At 42.2% G+C, this 21658-nt stretch overlaps 1 protein-coding gene across 2 annotated transcripts in view; it reads right to left on the bottom strand.

Annotated features, from left to right (window-relative positions):
- FBLN1 (fibulin 1) overlaps positions 1 to 21658 on the bottom strand; it is a 77432-nt gene that overhangs the window by 15745 nt on the left and 40029 nt on the right. The window contains exons 6-15 of one of the 2 annotated variants that reach the window (XM_075210346.1): positions 21433 to 21534; positions 20287 to 20424; positions 19638 to 19775; positions 18897 to 19040; positions 18405 to 18533; positions 17171 to 17296; positions 16701 to 16820; positions 15627 to 15758; positions 13240 to 13363; positions 2840 to 4261 (exon numbers count right to left, since the gene is read on the bottom strand). In XM_075210346.1, the coding sequence (XP_075066447.1) occupies positions 3910 to 4261; positions 13240 to 13363; positions 15627 to 15758; positions 16701 to 16820; positions 17171 to 17296; positions 18405 to 18533; positions 18897 to 19040; positions 19638 to 19775; positions 20287 to 20424; positions 21433 to 21534 (1505 nt within the window). In that variant the 3' untranslated portion in view covers positions 2840 to 3909. Of the gene's footprint in view, positions 1 to 2839; positions 4262 to 13239; positions 13364 to 15626; positions 15759 to 16700; positions 16821 to 17170; positions 17297 to 18404; positions 18534 to 18896; positions 19041 to 19637; positions 19776 to 20286; positions 20425 to 21432; positions 21535 to 21658 lie in introns of those variants that run through there. The other variant, XM_075210345.1, reaches the window with a different exon arrangement.

Genomic DNA, 21658 nt, shown 5'->3' on the forward strand with positions numbered 1-21658 from the left:
GCCTATGAGCAATTAGGTGTTATCTGACTAGTGCAAGTTAAACAATGATATATTGTGTCTGATTGGACACTATGATTTATTGCACATAGATGCAGGGCCATCTTAACAACATTATGGACCCACGGGCAAAGCAGTGCACCGGGGCCCCTAGATATAGATATAGATATATAGATGTAAACAGATACAGATACAGATACAGATATAGATATATAGAGATAGAGATAGATAGATGTACTTGCTCAGTGACCCTTGTAGGTTTTTTTTTGCAGGTTTTTTTCTTTTGCAGGATTATTTATTCTCATTAAGAGCCGTGCCTATGGGGCCTCCGGGCAGCTGCCCATCATGCCCAATGGAAAAGATGGCCCTGCATAGATGCAATGTAAAGAGTCCTAGAGGCATTCAGTAATGTTGCTGCAAGATCCTTTGAGGCAAGTTGGTTGTTATAAAAAAAAATAAAAAATGAAAATGATTTTGATCAAAATGCTTCGAGTTCTACCCTCTCAGTCAGACAGAATGGCCAAGTGCCCCTCCGGACTTCCAATGCATCTACAACAATGCCATCCATTTCGCCATTGGTTATACGCTGTCAGGGGCAAACGCAGGATTTGCAGAGGGATTTTCCACACCACGCCACAAGTGGGCGTGACCAGCATGCATGTGGTCGTTTCTATAATTTTAGAGAGTGCTTGGCTGCTCTCCAACTCGCCCTATCCCCATAATATACATGGGCAATGCTGCGTGCTCTACTGTTAGGTGCACGCAGCTCTCTCTTTTCGAGCAGAGCCGTGTGAAGCGGGGGCAGGGTCCAGCCACCTCAATTATACAGTGCCCCAGGCTTGGAGGGAGGTTTCCAGGCACTAGAGAACCCCCCCCCCCCCCTCAGGTTACCTATGGCTGTATGCCCTTTTGTTTGGCAGATGTTACTGATAGATGTTGCCCTGAGAGTCATATCACTTTACAGGTGGCATTCCTCTAACAGAATGGGTATGTGAGCATTCTCCCTGATTGCAGGAGGCAGGAAAAGTGATTGGAGACAAATTCATGTCCTTTTTGTCACTTGTGTTGCGTTACGTACTGGTTTGTTGAAGCCAAAGTATTTCCCTGTTAATAGCGTAGATAGCGTTTCACACAGCGTAATCCTCCGTCTTGATATTTTGGTGATTCCTTTCTCTCTACACAGCTATGTAGGCGGCATATATATATATATATATATATTTATATCATGATTGACCAGGGCCCAACCGGAATCAGCCCCCATCCCTCCCTGAAACGCCCACTTCAGGCAAGTGCGCCCTGGCACATCCCGTGTTGTAATGTGCCCCCAGCATTCCCATCCTTTTTAATGTTTAGTTTAAACAGAGCTAAATTTTGATACTTGTGTCCTTTTTATTTACATCTTCAATAAGTAAATTGGCAGCTGCCTTATTTTGCCTGTGTTCTTTTTAATCATAAAGCCCCACACAGGCTCCTGGAAATAACACGCAATTTAAATGTAAGTAAAATAATTAAAGTCAAATACTGAAAATGAATTAAGCCTACTTCATGTTCACCACTATCATTTCCTATTAATAGTAATTCATGTTAGTAATTAAAGCCAAATAATTACAAGGCAATAATCGTATCATTCTTACATGGGACCAACTCCTGCAACGTCTCTGTCACAGGTAGTGTCTCTGTGGCATCTGACACACGTCAATAATGGAAACTGAGTTTTTGTGACATGACCATACTTGTCTACTCTCCCAGAATGCCCCGACAGGCTCAAGAACCTCAGGGAGGACTCACGGAGTATAAGGTCACCCTCCCGGATTCTCAAACTACTTTCTTTGGAAGTGGGTGGGTTCTTGATGACCTGATTTGGTGCAAATCATGTCCTCATTACCCTGCTCCCCTCTGCACTATGACGTATATCTTGTGGGTCGGGGAGGGAGGTGGGGGAGTGATGACACAAATCGCATTGTCGTGGTCCCCCGCATTTGTCTTTTGGAGGGTAGGTCCAAAAGGCTTTGTACATCACAGGCCCTACCCTCTGTGTATGAATAAGCCAATCGAAATTGCCAAGAGCAACTAGTAATATTCACAAATACATATGTGACAGCTTTAGGACCTTGATAGACCACAAAGTTCTTTTTTACACAGCTATTGTTGGACCTAACACTAAACCACTAAGACGTAAACACAGAAGAGCATAGGTCAATGCTTTCATTCAGTTGGCTAACACAAGTATGTATAGTTCCAAATACAATAGATTGCATTGTGATATAGGTACTTTCATCTACACACACACACATTTGTGATAACATGATTTTTCAGTTGAGTTAGACATGTTGTGGCCCTAACCAAAATATATGTGGGCAGCATGGTGGCTAAGTGGTTAGCACTTCTGCCTTACAGCACTGGGGAGTTCAATTCCTGACCATTACCTTATCTGTGTGGAGTTTGTAAACTTTGTATGTTCTCCCCTTGTTTGCTCCGGTTTCCTCCCACACTCCAAAAACATACTGGTAAGTTAGTTGGCTGCTATCAAATTGACCTTAGTCTGTCTGTGTGTGTGTGTGTTAGGGAATTTAGACTCTAAGCCCCAATGGAGCAGTGAATTTATAGGCTCCATTCTCATGGATATTGAGTCAGCTCACAAAATGGCTGCTCTCACTGCGCCCGTTCACACTGTGCATCCCTTCACACTGTGCGTCCCTTCATAACCATCAACATAATTAAATTTCCAGATATCCACCAACAGCGATATAATAACGCAGGGGGTGGAGCTGAACATTGGACCATGACGACAGTTGCTAAGGGACATTATAGCATTCAGCTAAAAGCCAAATAAATAGCCAGCTGGGTGAACATCCTCTTTAATTTTCATTTAACTATTGTTCAGAGCAGTGAAATAATGTACAATGTCACATAACATATAATATAATCATAGTGTTTAACTTGCTCTACATTCCATTGTAGTAATACATTCATCAGTTCTCCAACACAGCTGTCTGTGCCAGCATCTTCATGGGGCCATATTCAGGAGGCGTAGTACTATGTCACAGTATACAGCGGTACGCTGTAAATTAAGATTTATTTATGGCAAACGTACCTTTTACAATAGACAACGCAGAGGCATACAGGACAACTGCAACTATCAATTCTATCAAAATATAACGTTTCATCAAAGCATTTTACATAATGCACTTTACCACATATTCATTTCGATGAGGAAGAAAATAATTTTTTGTTTGTGCAATGAGCTTTGTTTACCCTTATAAATGGAAATACAGTAAAACAATAAATGGGTATTTAATTGTACTTTGCAAATATGCAGCTTCTCATAGATGCACTATTTGTAAATGTTATTTGTGTGCAGGTCACAGAGGCACCATTTTAGTGATCACCTCAGGCAGCACAATTTTGGAAATGAAGCTGAGAAGAGACCATTTTGAAAATTCTCAGACCTCAGTATATAAAGTTTCCACTTCTTAAATGTTGTTTAAAGAAGTAAAGTATCAATCTTTCTGTCAGGAAACAGATTTCATGTAATAGAATAAACATTTCATGTGAACTATTGTTCTGTTCATATGTTGCGCTGGATTCAATAAACCAGTTTAGCCAGACAAAATGGCTGCTGCTCAAAGGCTTGATTCGTGGTTGATATCCGCTATGCACATGAAGGGTTACAGTAGCGCTGAATATTACTAGTTAATTCACTTTGTCATTATTATCATAATATTTTTATGTATTTCTCCATTAAACAAAGTGCATGCAAGTGAACGGATTAAGATAACATTGAAAGCTACCCTTCCTGAATACCCAAAGCCACACAAAGAGCAGCATGCAACAAGGTAAACTTTATTCAATCTAAAAAACCCCACAAAAGAACAACAGTAATTGAAGATGAGCCCCAGAGCGCACATTGGATCAAAGCTCTGCTGTGACAAAGACGTGTAGTTTGGCTATAAACGTGTTCAAGGTCCCGTGTCGAATGAGATTCATCTGGATAGTAAGGAGGAAGTCCTGGGGTTCTGTGATTTGATGCTGGATGGCCACAAGGCCACTGTGAGAGTTCACGTTTTTGGTGACGAAATAACCTTTCTCGTTTCCGCTGGTGATGGACAGCTGAATATTATCGCCAGGAAGGGCATGGGACGGGCCCATGCGAAAAATGTCGGTGGGGACTGGGACGTTGGTAGGGAAAGATAGGTGGTGATAGGTTATTCTCAGGGGCTGGCTCTGGCACTCATTGTCAAAACAAGGCAAGCGCTCACAGCGGCTGCAAGAAAAGTGAGAGACAAGTCAACAGAAGAATTAGTGCGCGTGAAGCAAGCGTGCCAGCAGAGCAGGAGAGACTACAGGCCAAGGGTGCAGAGCACCAGCTTTCAAGGGCTATTACAGGAAAACTCCAGGCAATAGATTAATGTTTACCTGTGAATCCATCTACTCCCAACTAGTAGAACTGCAGAGTCCCACGTTTAATAAGACCTGGTGGCAGTGAATATCTCACCAGCCATCCTGTGCTTCTACTACATGGGCCGAATTATGTGTTTTCAGGAGTTCTCATCTAAACAGCACCTGTCACATACAGATTGCAGAAACAGCCATTTAGCGTCCTAAACAATGTTCATAAGACTGTAGCTTATCAATTCTCAAGGAACCAGTAACGTTTTGTAGGCTGAGGTAATATTTGCCAAGTGCCTGGACAATGTTACAGGCTACTAATGAATTGGCAAGCTGCAATCTAATGACTAGAGGTTCGGTCTACAGAATGGCTTCCTCCGCTCTGTGTAGGCAACAAGTGCTCTTTCCATCAGGTTTCTAGGGATATTTTTGCAGGAACACCAGACTAAAACATTGGTAGCTAGTAGTCCTTGAAAACCGGGATTGAAACACTTTGATATATATTTACAGGTGCAGCAACACACAAACTACAAAGCACATGGCCAACAAACAAAACATGTCAGTGCCAAAACCTAGTACAGAGATTAGCAGCCGTCTCTTTTCCCTGTGACCGCAACCATCCAGGACTGACAGAGAAAGGCTGAGGATTATAATAATTACACCAGTTCACTAACACCTGAAGTGCAATTTGTTAACTATATTACTATTAAGGGAAACCTGTGATTAAAGTTACCAGTAACAAATAAGGTGGAGGCAGCCATTGTATGGGCTGGACCAATAGTCAATCTCACTACTTCCTAGTCAACTGGTGGCTGTATGCTCAAGAACTTTGGTCCAGCTGACAAAATGGCTGCCTCCTCTGAGTGGAGACAACAGGTCCATATTAAATATGATTTCTAATTATTTTGTGACCCACACTCTATAAATTAACTTTGTAATTAATTTTATTATTAATTAAGTACATAGCTTTGATTATATTTTTGTATCCTAGTGAATTCACCAGCTGCCTTCTCGGGAATATTAGTATAACCCCAAAAATCGCTGTCTCCACAAACGGTTCATAAATGTGACTAGATCTTAACAAATCGATTTCATACATTATCATAAATGTTGGTTCAACTTTCAAAATGGCTGCCACCCTGCGCAGTGTTTTTGAGAAAACCTAAGCAAACAAAAAAAAGTGTACAAAAATCTCAAGTGACAGATAGACAAATGAGGGTTGTTTAACACATTTTTAAAGTGTAACACAGACTTAAGGGGCCTGATTCATTAAGGAAAGTAAGGCAAAAAAAAGGAGTAAGTTTTCTCCTGGACAAACCATATTACAACACAAGGGGTGCAAATTAGTTTATTATTTTGCACATAACTTAAATACTGGTTGATTATTCATCTAGCACACAAATACTTAATAGCTTTATGCTTGCACTGAAATTTAAAGTTGATCTAGGACATGCCCTACCCCAGCTATAAATCTGCCATCACATTTTAAGTTTACCTCCCCTCCAATGCAACATGGTTTTGTCCAGGTGCAAAGTTACTCCTTTTTTTTGGCTTTCCTTTCCTTAATGAATCAGGCCCAAGGTAAGACAAATGGAGGAGATAGGGGGTGGAGTATGAGAGACAAAAATGGATAACTTTTTTACATGATGCAAAACATATTTAAATAAATAAGCCAGTTTTGTGATTATGTATGCACCCTCCCTGAGTTAGTCATAACTGAAGTGTCACCAAACCACAGCCACCACAAGTGGAGCGGAATCACGAGAGTCAATCACCCAGGTTTCCATGGCAACCTTTTGTCTGGGAGTATCCTTCACTAAAGTGTGGAATCTCTGTCTCTACTGTGATTAGATTAAGTGAATCCTTAATCTAGGATCAGAAGAGTAAATACTCCACAGCCTAGAAGCAGGGTTTAGGTTCCATTGTGATGTAGGCCCTGGGTTTTTTATGTTGTATTTATTTTAATAACAAATGTTATTTACTGACATGTGGACGGCATGTATTAAATATTATCATTGATTTAATTCCCATTTAAACAATAAATATACCCTCCTTACTATAATTTTATTTCTGTAAATTTAACAGCATACTTACCAACCTTTGGTAAATCAATCCCGGGAGATCCCAGACAGGGGGGCGTGGTTGGAGGGAGGGAGGGGCAGAGTGCGGTAATTCTCATCATTTTGGACCGCCCCCGTGACTAAATGCCGTTTTTGTTGTGGGGCGGAGCCAAAATGACGCAATTCCCCGCAAATTGCGTCATTTTGAGGAGCAAGATGCCATATGCGGGATATTTGTCTGCTCTACCGGGAGCCCGGGAGACCTACCCGAATCTTGGGAGTCTCCCGGACATTCCCGGGAGAGTTGGCAAGTATGCTTAACAGTTAAACGGAGAATCTGATTTCTTAGCATATTTTCTTTTATAAAGTTTAGTGAAAAATTGCACACTGCTTTCTGATCTGTTACAGAGAAATATCAGCTGTGAGCTCCAATGGAACATCCCGGTTACAGCACTTTTTTTGGGCTGCACCCACTCTGTGGAATTCCCTCCCTCGCACAGTGAGACTTTCCGCTGGTCTTCATACCTTCAAGCACTCTCTGGAAATCCCAACTCTTCAGGCAACCTTATAATATTTATCAACCACCCTCCTAACCTCTCTAAGCCACCCTATTACCACCCTTTACACCAGGGTTTCCTAAACCCAGTCCTCAGGGCTCCCCAACAGTGCAGGTTTTCTGGATCACATGTGACATAATTAGTACCACCTGTGGATCTGTTACAATGTGTCAGTCAGTAATGAGTACACCTGTGCTCCAGCAGGGAGAAATGGAAAATCTGCACTGTTGGGGAGCCCTGAGGACTGGGTTTGGGAAACCCTGCTTTACACCGTTCACACAAGACAAAACCCCTTTGACCAGGATCGCTGTGTGACTGGATCATATGGCCCACTAAGCCTGTTTGACTTTTGCATTCTAGTTGGACCAATGTGCAGTATGATGTAGCACGTGCCCTTGTTTATCAAACTCCCACTGTCCTGTAGATTGTGAGCTTGCAAGCAGGGCTCTCTTAGCTCTATGTCTGTATTACCCAGTATTGGCTTATTACTGTGTTTGTTCAAAATTGTAAAGCGCTACGGAATATACTGGTTGCTATATAAATAAATGATGATGATGATTGGACGTCTTTGTCTGGCAGTTTTCCATCATTTAGTATAATAAATAATCAGGCCCTCTTTGACAATCTGTGGATCTCCAGCTGAAGTGGAGCAACAAGTCTCAATCCGGTACTTTATCATCATCATCATCACCATCTATTTATATAGCGCCACTGATTCCGCAGCGCTGTACAGAGAACTCATTCACAACAGTCCCTGCCCCATTGGAGCTTACAGTCTAAATTTCCTAACACACACACAGACAGAGAGACTAGGGTCAATTTTGTTAGCAGCCAGTTAACCTACCAATATGTTTTTGGAGTGTGGGAGGAAACCGGAGCACGCGGAGGAAACCCAGGCAAACACGGGAAGAACATACAAACTCTACACAGATAAGGCCACGGTCGGGAATTGAACTCATGACCTCAGTGCTGTGAGGCAGAAATGCTAACCACTGAGCCACCGTGCGACCCTACTTGGTAATTATTGTTTGATAATGCTGACACATCTAGATAAAGTCCATGTTTCTGCCATTCTAAGCAAAGTTTATTAATTAGGAATTAAATAAAAGTACTTCCATTACTAGGCATTGTTTTACACAACGGTTACTGCAAAAAGAATCCCCACTTCTTGGAAACAATCTGTAAAGTGACTTTTTATGCTCAAGGAGACCCTCTTGTTAAACATGGCCACTGCCACCAAAATTAAAATTTATATCTCATAGTTATAAAAAAAAGATAGTAATTATGATAAATAATGCGAACACAAGGTAGTAAAAGGCGAGAGGGGAGGGCCAATTGTGGCACTGAGTCCCGCCCACCTCTACAGGCACACTGTGTTTACAGAAGTGGGTGGGGCTTGGTGACGCAATTTACATTATGTACCTAATCACTTTGCGCTGGTAAATGGTCTTTCTGGAGTCCAGGATGTGTCTCCCTAACTGGGGAGTCCTGTAGGCATTTTATCTATGATATACTTCCAGGAAAACTGAATGTCTTATTTCATGTCATATTACTATCCATTTACTTATTAGCTGCTAATAACTCATGCATACTTCCCCAACATTTAAGGGGGGGACAAAACTGGGAGATAGTTTGCCTTCCACCTTTTCTGCCAAGGCCTCATTCCAGGGGGTAAATGTATCAAGCTGTGAGTTTCCCGTGTGTTTGAAAAGTGGAGATGTTGCCTATAGCAACCAATCAGATTCTAGTTATGATTTTGTAGAATGTACTAAATAAATGACAACTAGAATCTGATTGGCTGCTATAGACAACATCTCCAGTTTTCAAACCCGCCGGAATATCGCAGCTTGATACATATACTCCCCGGTCTTCCCAACCATACCATAATCTTACCAACGCCATACCCACAAATTGGTAGGCCTTTGGAAACTGGGACCGCCCCACAAAAACCAATTGGGTGGTAAGCTCAAGGTTCTCCAAGCTTACGTGGCACACTGAAGAATCACCCTGGCATTTGGGGATCTTAGGTTGGGCATGAGTAACACGTTACAATCAATGCTCTCAGCTAGGTCCCTCATTCACAAGTCATGTTCTTGTTTAGACATGAATATCACAGACACAGGGCAAGTAGGCTCAAAACCAGGTACGGCTCTTTAGAAGGTTTTTTGTAGCCCTTAGATTACTATCAAAAATATAAAGAGCAATACTATTCCTGGAATAACACATCGTTATAAAATAATCGCAAAGTGACTTAAATAGCTGTGCACGACAATGACAAGTGATATCCCATGAATTGTAATAGTGTATCGCACTCTCCATAATTTTACTATCTATTAAGGCAACATTACTGGGCAACTAATGGAACTAAGGGTAAAACAAATGCGCTTAAATAGATTAGGATAACACGCAGCCGTCAGTAAGGGAGTGTTACCCCAAAAACACTGAAACACAAGAATAGTACAAATAAAATAAATATAACAAAAATTAGAAGTAAATTCCTAATGGAGCCTCGATCATAAACAAGATATCAAGGTGTTTTTAGACAAAAGAAAATGGTTAATAAACCCTAAAAACAATGTATTATTCAACCTTGCAGGTTATTTAGGTCCAAAAATAATAACACTTGTAAAAACGGCAGAGATCATAATCTTTAAAACAGTCACAAACAAAGACTCCGTAAAATCCTAAAGTTCTGAGACACAGTGTTAATATCTGAAATGAACTATAACTCCCAGGATGGTTATCAGTACTGTGATACTAAGATAGTGCCCACCAGTCTCACAGTCTCCGGGCTTACCAGGATCCATCCCAGGCATTAAAACAACAGGTTTTCATTAGTCACATAAGCCAGATCTTTATGTGTAGAGTGATGTAATGCTCTCGTTAATGTGACCCAGCAACTTGGTGATAACTATTATTGTACTTTATTTATAACTTGTCTACATATTACGCAGCGTTGTACATTGAGGGGATCATGATACCATTAACTGAGAGACTAGTTACATAAAACAGAAGGTGAAGATTGTTACACAAGGTAGTGGGTCAACAATTGAAGCTGGTGGTGAAGTAATTGTTGTGGTGGCTACAGAAGCACCACCAGACACCAACATCAAAGCCATTGTTGTGTAGCCGCAGGTGGTGCGGCACGGCCAGAATGAGGAGAGACAGAGGAAGGTGGAGAGACAGAAGATAAATCGGTCACTGCAGAAATATCAACACAGTCATCTTCTGACAGCCATGACCGTCCTTCAGCAATGTTCTCAACTGGACCTCCTTCATCTTCTGACAGCCATGACCGTCCTTCAGCAATGTCCTCAACTGGACTTCCTTAATCTTCTGGCAGCCATGACCGTCCTTCACGAATGTTCTCAACGTGACTTCCTTCCTCTTCTGACAGCCATGACCGTCCTTCAGCAATGTTCTCAACTGGATCTCCTTCATCTTCTGACAGCCATGACCGTCCTTCGGCAATGTTCTCAACTGGATCTCCTTCATCTTCTGACAGCCATGACCGTCCTTCAGCAATGTCCTCAACTGGACTTCCTTAATCTTCTGGCAGCCATGACCGTCCTTCACGAATGTTCTCAACGTGACTTCCTTCATCTTCTGACAGCCATGACCGTCCTTCAGCAATGTTCTCAACTTGATCTCCTTCATCTTCTGACAGCCATGACCGTCCTTCAGCAATGTCCTCAACTGGATCTCCTTCATCTTCTGACAGCCATGACCGTCCTTCACCAATGTTCTCAACTGGACCTCCTTCATCTTCTGACAGCCATGACCGTCCTTCAGCAATGTTCTCAACTGGACCTCCTTCATCTTCTGACAGCCATGACCGTCCTTCAGCAATGTCCTCAACTGGATCTCCTTCATCTTCTGACAGCCATGACCGTCCTTCAGCAATGTCCTCAACTGGACTTCCTTAATCTTCTGGCAGCCATGACCGTCCTTCACGAATGTTCTCAACGTGACTTCCTTCATCTTCTGACAGCCATGACCGTCCTTCAGCAATGTTCTCAACTGGATCTCCTTCATCTTCTGACAGCCATGACCGTCCTTCAGCAATGTCCTCAACTGGATCTCCTTCATCTTCTGACAGCCATGACCGTCCTTCAGCAATGTCCTCAACTGGACTTCCTTAATCTTCTGGCAGCCATGACCGTCCTTCACCAATGTTCTCAACTGGATCTCCTTCATCTTCTGACAGCCATGACCGTCCTTCACCAATGTTCTCAACTGGACCTCCTTCATCTTCTGACAGCCATGACTGTCCTTCAGCAATGTTCTCAACTGGACCTCCTTCATCTTCTGACAGCCATGACCATCCTTCAGCAATGTCCTCAACTGGATCTCCTTCATCTTCTGACAGCCATGACCGTCCTTCAGCAATGTCCTCAACTGGACTTCCTTAATCTTCTGGCAGCCATGACCGTCCTTCACGAATGTTCTCAACGTGACTTCCTTCATCTTCTGACAGCCATGACCGTCCTTCAGCAATGTTCTCAACTGGATCTCCTTCATCTTCTGACAGCCATGACCGTCCTTCAGCAATGTCCTCAACTGGACTTCCTTAATCTTCTGGCAGCCATGACCGTCCTTCATGAATGTTCTCAACGTGACTTCCTTCATCTTCTGACAGCCATGACCGTCCTTCAGCAATGTTCTCAACTGGATCTCCTTCATCTTCTGACAGCCATGACCGTCCTTCAGCAATGTCCTCAACTGGATCTCCTTCATCTTCTGACAGCCATGACCATCCTTCAGCAATGTCCTCAACTGGACTTCCTTAATCTTCTGGCAGCCATGACCATCCTTCACCAATGTTCTCAACGTGACTTCCTTCATCTTCTGACAGCCATGACCGTCCTTCAGCAATGTTCTCAACTGGATCTCCTTCATCTTCTGACAGCCATGACCGTCCTTCAGCAATGTTCTCAACTGGATCTCCTTCATCTTCTGACAGCCATGACCGTCCTTCAGGAATGTCCTCAACTGGATCTCCTTCATCTTCTGACAGCCATGACCGTCCTTCACGAATGTCATCAACTGGACTTCCTTAATCTTCTGGCAGCCATGACTGTCCTTCACGAATGTTCTAAACTGGACTTACTTCATCTTCTGGCAGCCATGACTGTCCTTCACGAATGTTCTAAACTGGACTTACTTCATCTTCTGACAGCCATGATCGTCCTTCAGCAATGTCCTCAACTGGACGTCCTTCATCTTCTGGCAGCCATGACCGTTCTTCACCAATGTTCTCAACTGGACCTTCATCTTCTGCTTCTGGAGAAGGCTTTCACTTTTGTGCACCAGAGAGCACTCCTGTGGTCATCTGTCAGCTCGGAGTAGCAGTGTGCTGGGAACTCTTCTTATGTATCATGCTTGCTTGTAGTAATCAGTGTCCAAACAGTGTATAGTGTAGCTCCAGACTATGGTACCTGTGCAGGAAGTGGATGGGAAGCCTGGAAAGGTGTCCAATGTATGGACATTGCATCTCTTCATTCCCCCTTCATACTATTTGTTTCTCTGTACTCTTAGACTACTAGTCTGAGCTGCAATGTAGACTGTTTGGACAACCAAGTCCCTGGTTCACACTAACGAGGACATTACACCCTGGCGAGTCCTACATACAAGGATCTGACTGAGCTATTTCCAACCTGTGGTTTTAATAGCCGGGTTTCATCCTGGTGAGACTATTTTATTACTATAATACCTATAGTTATCCTAGGAATTATATTTCTACAAAGTATTAACACCGTGTTTTACAACTTGTTACATTGTAGCCACTTTAACCACTGGAGTGCAAGTGTGAGACACGATGTGAGGAATAGAGGCACAGTAAGGGAGTCAGAGGAGGGAGAAGACCCCCCCCTATAGAGGACAGAGTAGAAACCTCAGGCTTCGGTCACGAGGTTGAGGGAAGGTTGGGGTTGTGAAACACGCCACACCCATCCATCATGTATAATAATATTATAAAATTAGCACCAAAAAGGGACGGTAGTAGGTGCTGGGCACATATTATATGTGCAATGTGTGTCCTCTAACCTATCCAGACTTATACAGCTAGGGACAAATAAGAAATGGTGATTGTAGCCCGTTTTTGAGAGTCACTTTGCAAATAAAGGTCAGCAGTAAAAATGGACGCTTCATGCAGATCAAAAAGAAAAGGTAACACATTAAAATAATAAATAAAAGTAATCATTAAATGCAAATAAGGTGGATCAGAATTCACTTACGTTTCAGCTGCTTTGCGATAATTTTTGGGGCATTCGAATGAAAGGCATTTGAACCCTCCCTGGATGTTGAAGCAGGTCTCGGAGCCGCTACAGTTGTGTGTCCCCGTGACACATTCATCCACATCTGTGAAACAGACCAAACGTTACACGGCGGATCCTGCTCAGTGCAAGAAGATAATGGAAGTGTTTATTCGTTCTATATCACATCCAGGATACAGCATGATGCCCATCCTCTACATCTGTACATACAGTAGTCTTATGATTCATATGTTCAGGACTGTTTCCTGGGGGGCATGAGATAAAATATGGCATAGTGCGCTGCTCTCGCTCGTGGTGTACCCACCATTTCCTCAACATAGCAGAGACCTGGTATTTACTGTGACTGGGGTGAAGGATCAAGTGCAGCAACTATTTAGTCAGGAGACATCTGAACTGTGCCGTGGCTGTACTTATTACCACCAGCAATGTACTTGTGTGGGGTAAGGTAGAGTGTTACAAGAACCCTCTTCAAATCTGGAACCAAACTTTCAGTAGCATTTTTCCTATAATACACCCCCTACTCTAAAAAGGAGGATTTTTTTCTATCTAAGTGGTGCATTTTAATAACACAAATATTATTGGATACAAGTGGGTAAGGTGGAGGATATTATAAACTAACATATATATTATATAATATAGTTTTAATAAAAAACTAGACTGTGGTGAATTTCATCACCTCCTAGTAATATTACAGTAGTATTTCTTATTTTATTTATGTAGCAAATGATATGCCAAAATAAATACTGTATATAATTCTCAATGTCAGAGGATTTAGAGCTACAGCCAGCATGGATCACCAAAAACTGGTAGTTATATAGAAGGTTTTGGGAACATAATTAAGCTCTTTTGAACTTGGAATAACTTTGGGATTTATGACAGTGCAAAGTTTCAGAAAGCAGACTTTGCCCAATTTTTTTACTTTTCCCATAAAATTTAGCTAATGGAGTTACATAAATAAATACATGTATATAAAACTTGTACATAAAGGCTTTCTATACATCCGGTGACATTGCTACAAACACCCACTAAACAGTCAATTGGAATTACCACCATTTTCGTGCGGTCTTTCCAGATAGAACATAGGCAAACCGAGGGGGGTTTCTAGTGCCTGGAAACCCTACTCCAAGTCTGGGGCACTCTATAATTGAGGTGTCTGGACCCTGCCCCCGCTTCACACGGCTCTAAAGAGAGAGCTGCGTGCACCTAACAGTAGTGCATGCAGCATTGTCCATGTATATTATGGGGATAGGGGCACTGTCTAAAATTATAGCCACGCCCCCACGCATGCTGGTCACTCCCACTGGCATTGTGGTGTGGAATCCCCCTCTGCAAATCCTGCGTTTGTCCCTGGAGGACCTTCCATATTGTCAGGCGCCGTCCCCGCTGACGGGGACGGACGCCCGACTTCCGTCGAGCGGGTTGTTGCTTAGCAACAGACCCGCTCCGGCTTCCTGTCCCGGCCTGTCGGGCGCATGCGCCCTGCTCTTGTCCCGTTACGCTACTTTACCACCAGCGTGCCGCCCCCTGAGCCCTCCTATCAGCTGCAGCCTCTGCCTCTATTTAAACCTGTCTCTGGCGCCATTAGGGTGCCAGAGTAACAGGTTTCATTCCCTGAGTTCCTGGTTTTCCTTACTCCAGTTTACTATTGTGCTCCCAGCGTTCCCGCTTCCTCGGTGTGACCCGGCTTGTCGACCATCCCTCGTTCTGTGTGACCCATATTGCTCCGATAGGTACACTATGGGCCTGATTCATAAAGGAAAGCAAAAGAAAATGAGTAATTTTGCACCTTGGCAAGACCATGTCGATTTATAATCGGGGTAGGGCATGTCCTAGATCAACTATAAATTTCAGTATAAAAATAAAGCTATCAAGGATTTGTGTGCTACATGAAAAAACAGCCAGTATTTTCCTTATGTGCAAAATAATAAACTAATTTGCACCCCTTGCATTGTAACATGCATTGTTTTGACAAGGTTCAAAGTTACTCATTTTTTTGCTTTACTTTCCTTAATGAATCAGGCTCTATGTCTACAAATCAAAACATCGACATACAGCCATGTCGACTGGTACAAAATGTTGACAACAAATATGTTGACCTCTACACTACTAAATGTCGACATTCTGCCTTATTTCAGTCAACATTATTGTGTAGGCATTTTAAATGTCGACAATGTCATTGTAGGCCTTTTGAATATGTCCCGTCAGAACGATGGATGGTCCAACCACAGGCCCGTTGGGTAACGTGATTTCTCCTGTCTGACCGTAGAACCTCATATTTATATTATTGTGACTCCTTTATCCTTTTGGAAGAGGAGGCTGCCAGTGCTATAACAAAAAACAGCATTTACCTTGACAATTTCGGCCATTGGGGGCCAAGGTGTATCCGGTGAGGGGACAAGTGCACCGGAAGCTGCCGGGAACATTGTTGCACCGATAAGAACAAATGTGGCCACCGGTTGGCAAAGCGCATTCGTCGATGTCTATAATGACCAAGGAACAATGTATCAATACAAACTACACAATGACTGTCAGTGATTTGTGGTGAACAGATGCCTGTTACATGGAGCGTTATAATAAGAATTATTATATTTTTCGATTTAAATCCACTTTAAAAAAAAGAGACATATCTACAGCACTTTTGGCAAAGACATTCATAGGCTATTATATGAAGGATAAAATACACCCCTATTGTAAAGTATAAGGTTAACTGAGGCGTTTCCTGACCATATAAAGTTTAGGGCTGCAGGTTACGTTCTTTTATACAGGTCATAGTAGCAAAAGGTGACTTCTAATCTCCTTAATAATTTACATTACAGGTCTATTATACCTTATAATACACTACTTTCCCTAATCAACAATAGTGTGATAGCATCAGAATTCATTGTTTATACAGATAGTATTTACAGGGATTTATTTTATATATATATATTATCATCATGTATTATATAGGATAATCCTGGCTTTAACAAACTATAGATATAAACTTGTGAGCCGGACCCTCTTTTCTCAGTCTGTCTGCTAGATACCAGATTTGTTTTATTACGGTGTTTGTTCACAACTGTAAAGCGTTACAGGGCATGCTGGCGCCTTCTAAATACAAGTTTATTAAAATATATTAATAAATGAAGAATCCTGGAAGGCCAGCAGTTGCCTTCCTTATGGACGGAAAGCTTGATATTGGGAATTATAGTTTGGCAATAACCGGCGTGCTGGTTTTGCCTATTCATGTGATGTCATGTGCTAATAGTAACGAACAGAGTCCCGGTCTGGCAATTGTAAACTCTCTGGGCAAGGCTTTCATTTAGCACTATACTTCATACGTCCTTGTGCAGTTTATTAGTGCTGTAAACTGTGTGGATGGTACTAACCAGACTGCAGTTACCAGACCCAGACACTTCTCAGTCTACTGCAGAGTATTTTACCTTCGCAAGTGATTCCATCCACGTCACTCAGCTGGTAGCCACGGCGGCAGTAACACTGGTACGAGCCATAGACGTTGGCGCACTCCTGGCTGCAGGGATTGCTGTTGCATTCATCCACATCTAAACAGTAACCATCCACACGTTGCTGTTATTAATATTATCATGTTGTATCATATACAGATTAAGAGAATTATTTATAACATGAAGCAACATGCAGAAATATGCATTTTTTGTTTAGAATTTCATTGGACTTTAAACATTACAAAACACATAAACATGGATAATTAAAGATCACCGTCACCTAAGTAGACATCAGGATGTAGATGGAATGTAAACCAGGGCTGTTAGTATTCAGAAATATATATAAATATAGTATTAAAACTAGAAATGAATAAATTTGAGGTATGTTGGTGTTCGCAGTGGGATGTATCGGATACAGGTAATTTTCTTGGAGAACTCAGACATTTTACCTTCGCAGGTTCTGCCGTCCAAGGCCAACTTGAAGCCAGTGGTACAACTGCAGTAGAAGGAGCCGGCGGTATTTTCACACTTGTGGGCACAGACACGTCCTGAGTATCCTCGGCACTCATTAATGTCTGAAATAATAAAGATTTAAGAAATGTGATACACAGAACAGCGACGAACAGCTGAAAGTGAACAGGATTTACAGTGACCAGCCCCCCACCATATACAGCTAGCTGAGCGCAGATTAATCTATAAAAGTGCATTGATCATATTGTGGTCAGTAGTCCTCATCGCCAATACAGCATATCAGTATATCCTGATAATGGCACCCTACTTTGATTAAAAAAAAAAGACATGACTCCAATAAAGGAGATGATCGGCCAGAATACATCTTTAAATTACCTATAAGCTCACTCTCTCAAATCCAGAGGTTTAGAGGGTAGACGGTGGGGCTCACGTGTCCAGACTGTTTAAAATGTTTTTGGCAACAGCAATTTGACACAGGGGATTGATTAATCATTATGGCATGTATGTTTCCTGTTCCGGTATTGGTTCATGCACGGGTGCAGCGGCTTGAATGCTGTGGAGTTTGGAAGCAGTGTACCTGCATCCAGGAGAGAGGTTCTGAGATAGACAGATAAGAACCTGAGTAGTTACAGAGATCGAGCTGGAGATCCTGAATGGTCGGAGGAGGACGCCGCTCACCTGAGCGGCATGTGAGTCCGGTGTTTAGATGGTGAGTGCTCGCTCAGAAAGGCATCCTGGGTGATGTCATTACTGTATCCTAAGTGCGGTGGAGAACGAGTAAAGGAAAGTCAGGAAGAGTGAGCGTGCAAGCGCACTAATGTGACCCCTGCAGAGAGCAAGGAAGAGTCCAGCGCACCACAGTGTGTCAGCTCCTAAATCGAGTGAAGCACTACAACATGATCACACTATTACTCATACCTTGTATTGTGACCCAACCTAATATTTATTTAAAAATGTATTCAACTTTAATGTGTTTTAATGTGCACGTGCTGCGTATACAAACTGGTGCCTGTACTATATATAGTGCTGTAAGGATGAGGCAGCGCCTGGTCACATGGTCTCTACATGGATTGTAGCGGAGACGATGGCAGAAGGTATCCATTATTTGTTGTCCTCTTATCAGTAAAAGTATTTTTTTCACACCCGCAGTCTGCAGTACGATTTTCTCAGGTCGTGTAAATAAATATATCACAGCAAGTGGATCAAACTCACCAACGCACGTTCTGCTCAGCGGGTCGAAGTGATAACCAGCCCGGCACTCGCACCGATACGAGCCGGCTACGTTCAGACACATGTGACCGTCTCCGCAGGGGTTCTGGATGCTAGAACATTCGTTTAGATCTACAAAGTGAAAGAGAGATTTGTTTTTTTTTGGGTGTGTTTTATATTCATTTCCCCTTTCGACTTAAAATCAGTGAACGAAGTGGACATTTAGATGTGGCGGTACGGAAAATGTAAGTGCATTCTGATAGGTTTACCATGAAGGCAGTAGAAGTGGCGGTATGGCTTACCACCGTATACCAGCCCACTTCCACCACTACTTAAAATTACATTATTATTACGTTGTATATTCATAAACGGGGTGTGTAGTCTGGAGGGAGCTGTTTACATAAGTTACTGTCCGTTACAAAAAATCAGGTACGTCCTATTATCCTGAAAATCCAATAAATCATATTAATTTTAGCATTACTCTAGATCGCCTACCTTCACACTTTGTACCGTCAGCACTCAGGTGGTAGCCGCGGCCACAATTCACAACGTGCCGCTGACAAGTGTAGGAGCCTTCGGTGTTAATACAGGTCTGGCCCTGAGGACACGGAGCACTGACACTGAGACATTCATTGATATCTGAGAACAAAAGAGATCAGATCCCTACAGTAAATATTTTACAGGGAATTAACGTAAAATAGGAGTAATCATTACTTATGTTTTTTCTGGTTTAAATCACTTTCACTGTTAGCAAGTATTACAATGCCAAACTTAATAAAAACAAACAAACAAACAAAAAAAATAACTGTCTTCCTTCGGAACTCAGCGACTCTCGACTTTTTCAAATGGTCACAGTAATCTTTGTCGTTTTTTCCATTCAAATCAGAACTGTATAGCGGGTACGATCGAGCGCTACTGAGAATGAAGGGGGAGGGGCTGTCACCCCTGCGCCTGCCTGCAGCCTTAACTCTCGTACTCGCTTATACTCAAGCAACGGCCAAGGATGATTCACTGTCTTCGCTCTTTACCACAGGAATAGATCAAGAGTAAAACCATACTACATTTAACTCTCATGTTTTATTTTTATTTTGGAGAACAACTAGTCTCTTATATTATACAATTAATTTCCGTTAATACCTCGAACTGTCACAATTTCCCCATAACTGTTGGGAGGAATGTAGTAACCAATCGGTGGACTTGTAAGACCTCTTGATCAAAACTGGCGTCTGATCTTACCGATGCAATTGCCCAGAGCATCTTGTATGAACCCGCTGCTACACTGTAATTTAGGGCGGCAGCGGAAGGAGCCGGGGGTGTTCTGGCAGTTGAAGGTGGGGAGGCAGTTGTGAGTTCCTGTCGAGCACTCGTCAATATCTGTGGATCACAAAACATCACTAAATCACCACCTGGACACAACCAGATTGTCACCAGTATTTATATTACAAACACTGAAAAATAATTTACTTAAAATAACGTTTTTTTATCTCACACCGACCAGCATTTATCTTTGTTATGCATTTTAATTCACTTGGTATTTTCACTTTCACTTTACATACTCATTTGATGATAATACTTTAAAACTGAATGTAATATACATGATAGGTGTGAGCGGTGTGTCAGACTTCATCCACTAGGGGGCAGTGGAATACACACCTCTATCCCCGCTCAGGGGCAAACGGGGGATTTGTAGAGAGGGGTTTCCATGCTACGTCGCCAGTGGGCGTGATCAGCATGCATGGGGGCATGGCTATAATTTTTAGACAGTGCTTTGCTCTCTCCAACTCTTCCCATCCACTTCATATACACAGGCAATTTTTATCCCCATCATATGATAGTTTCGTTAGTGTCCTTCTGGCGTTCCGGATAGTACAAGAGTTCTCCGTACCTTTACAGCTGTTATCATCGGTGAGTTCGTAGCCGGTGCCGCAGTTGATCTCCCTCTGGCAGCGGAAGGATCCCAACTGATTGATACAGATCTGCCCCACTTTACAGTTGTGTGTTCCCGAGATACATTCATTTATATCTGGATAAAGACCAAGAAGCTTCTTATCATGGAGGAAAAACGGCTTTTAAAGTACTTTTCTCTTAAAAATTCTCAGCAGCCAATCAGAATCGATTTGCACGGCAGGGTGGTCTGACATTACTGGGACACACTGAAATTAGTAGTGTCTAAGTGACGATATTAGTCCTAGATCCTAGAGGTGAATGTTACACACCTCTGCTAGTTAAAGAGAAACAATTATTACATTGACAATACATCAGCTGAACACCTTGAATTTTCTGCCCTCCATTGTCTGTCCCGTCTCCCTGAGCTGGGTACCTACATCCGATCCTCTCCACCAAAATCTCTTCCTAGAGGGTCTGTGTTTATATCTTTTCAGATATGAAAGTGTTTTAAACCATGCAGCTAATCGTATATTGTATTCTCAATGTTGTGGTAGTTGCCCTTTCAAACATTACACAATAAAATAAAACATATGCAACAATTGATGATGCAATGAGATGATTTGCAAATTGTTTCTATTAACCTTTATTCTACACCCTAGTAGAACAAATAAGCACGTATTTAAGCTGCATCTAACCTATTTACTTGTTAGCTAAAGATTTCATCCTCTCTGTATAAAATAAGTTTAAAAAACGTAGTAGTGCGGGCTTTTCACATCGTCCTTCCTTCCCTATTCGCTACACTACAATCTGACGTGCAAACAGGATTACTGTCATTTGTTATTTTGTTGAAACAATGTTGTTGCTCTCTGCAGAACAGTTACCCTTTGTGCTGTGGAGATACTGATAAGTTTAAATGTTGTTTCTTAATAACAAAACGTCCTATAAATAAATAACTGTTTGCAAATAATCATACTTATATGGTTTATATGTTATATTATTGTATGTATTGTTTTCGTTTCCTGTGTCCCGGCTTAGACTGTTCATTGTAACTTCGCACCATGTACAGCGCATGGCTTAGTTTATAAGACCCCAATATTTGGTAATGGAATCTCGCCAATGTGTCCCGCAATATTCAGCCAGTTACCTTCACAGGTGAACCCATCGGGCTGCAGCTGGTAGCCGGCGTAGCAGGAGCAGACCACGCTGCTTCCGGTATCTCTGCATTGCTGAGTGCAGGGGCCGCCGCCTGCCAAGGGAAGAGCATAATACATCAGATTTTGTTATGGTATTTCACTCTTATAGTCAACATTTTGATACTGTAACTTTATTAGTGCTACACTGATACGTTTAACCATTCCACATGATACTTA

Source organism: Mixophyes fleayi, chromosome 4 (genome assembly GCF_038048845.1).
Source record: "Mixophyes fleayi isolate aMixFle1 chromosome 4, aMixFle1.hap1, whole genome shotgun sequence".
In the NCBI taxonomy this organism is placed as follows: Eukaryota; Metazoa; Chordata; class Amphibia; order Anura; family Limnodynastidae; genus Mixophyes; species Mixophyes fleayi.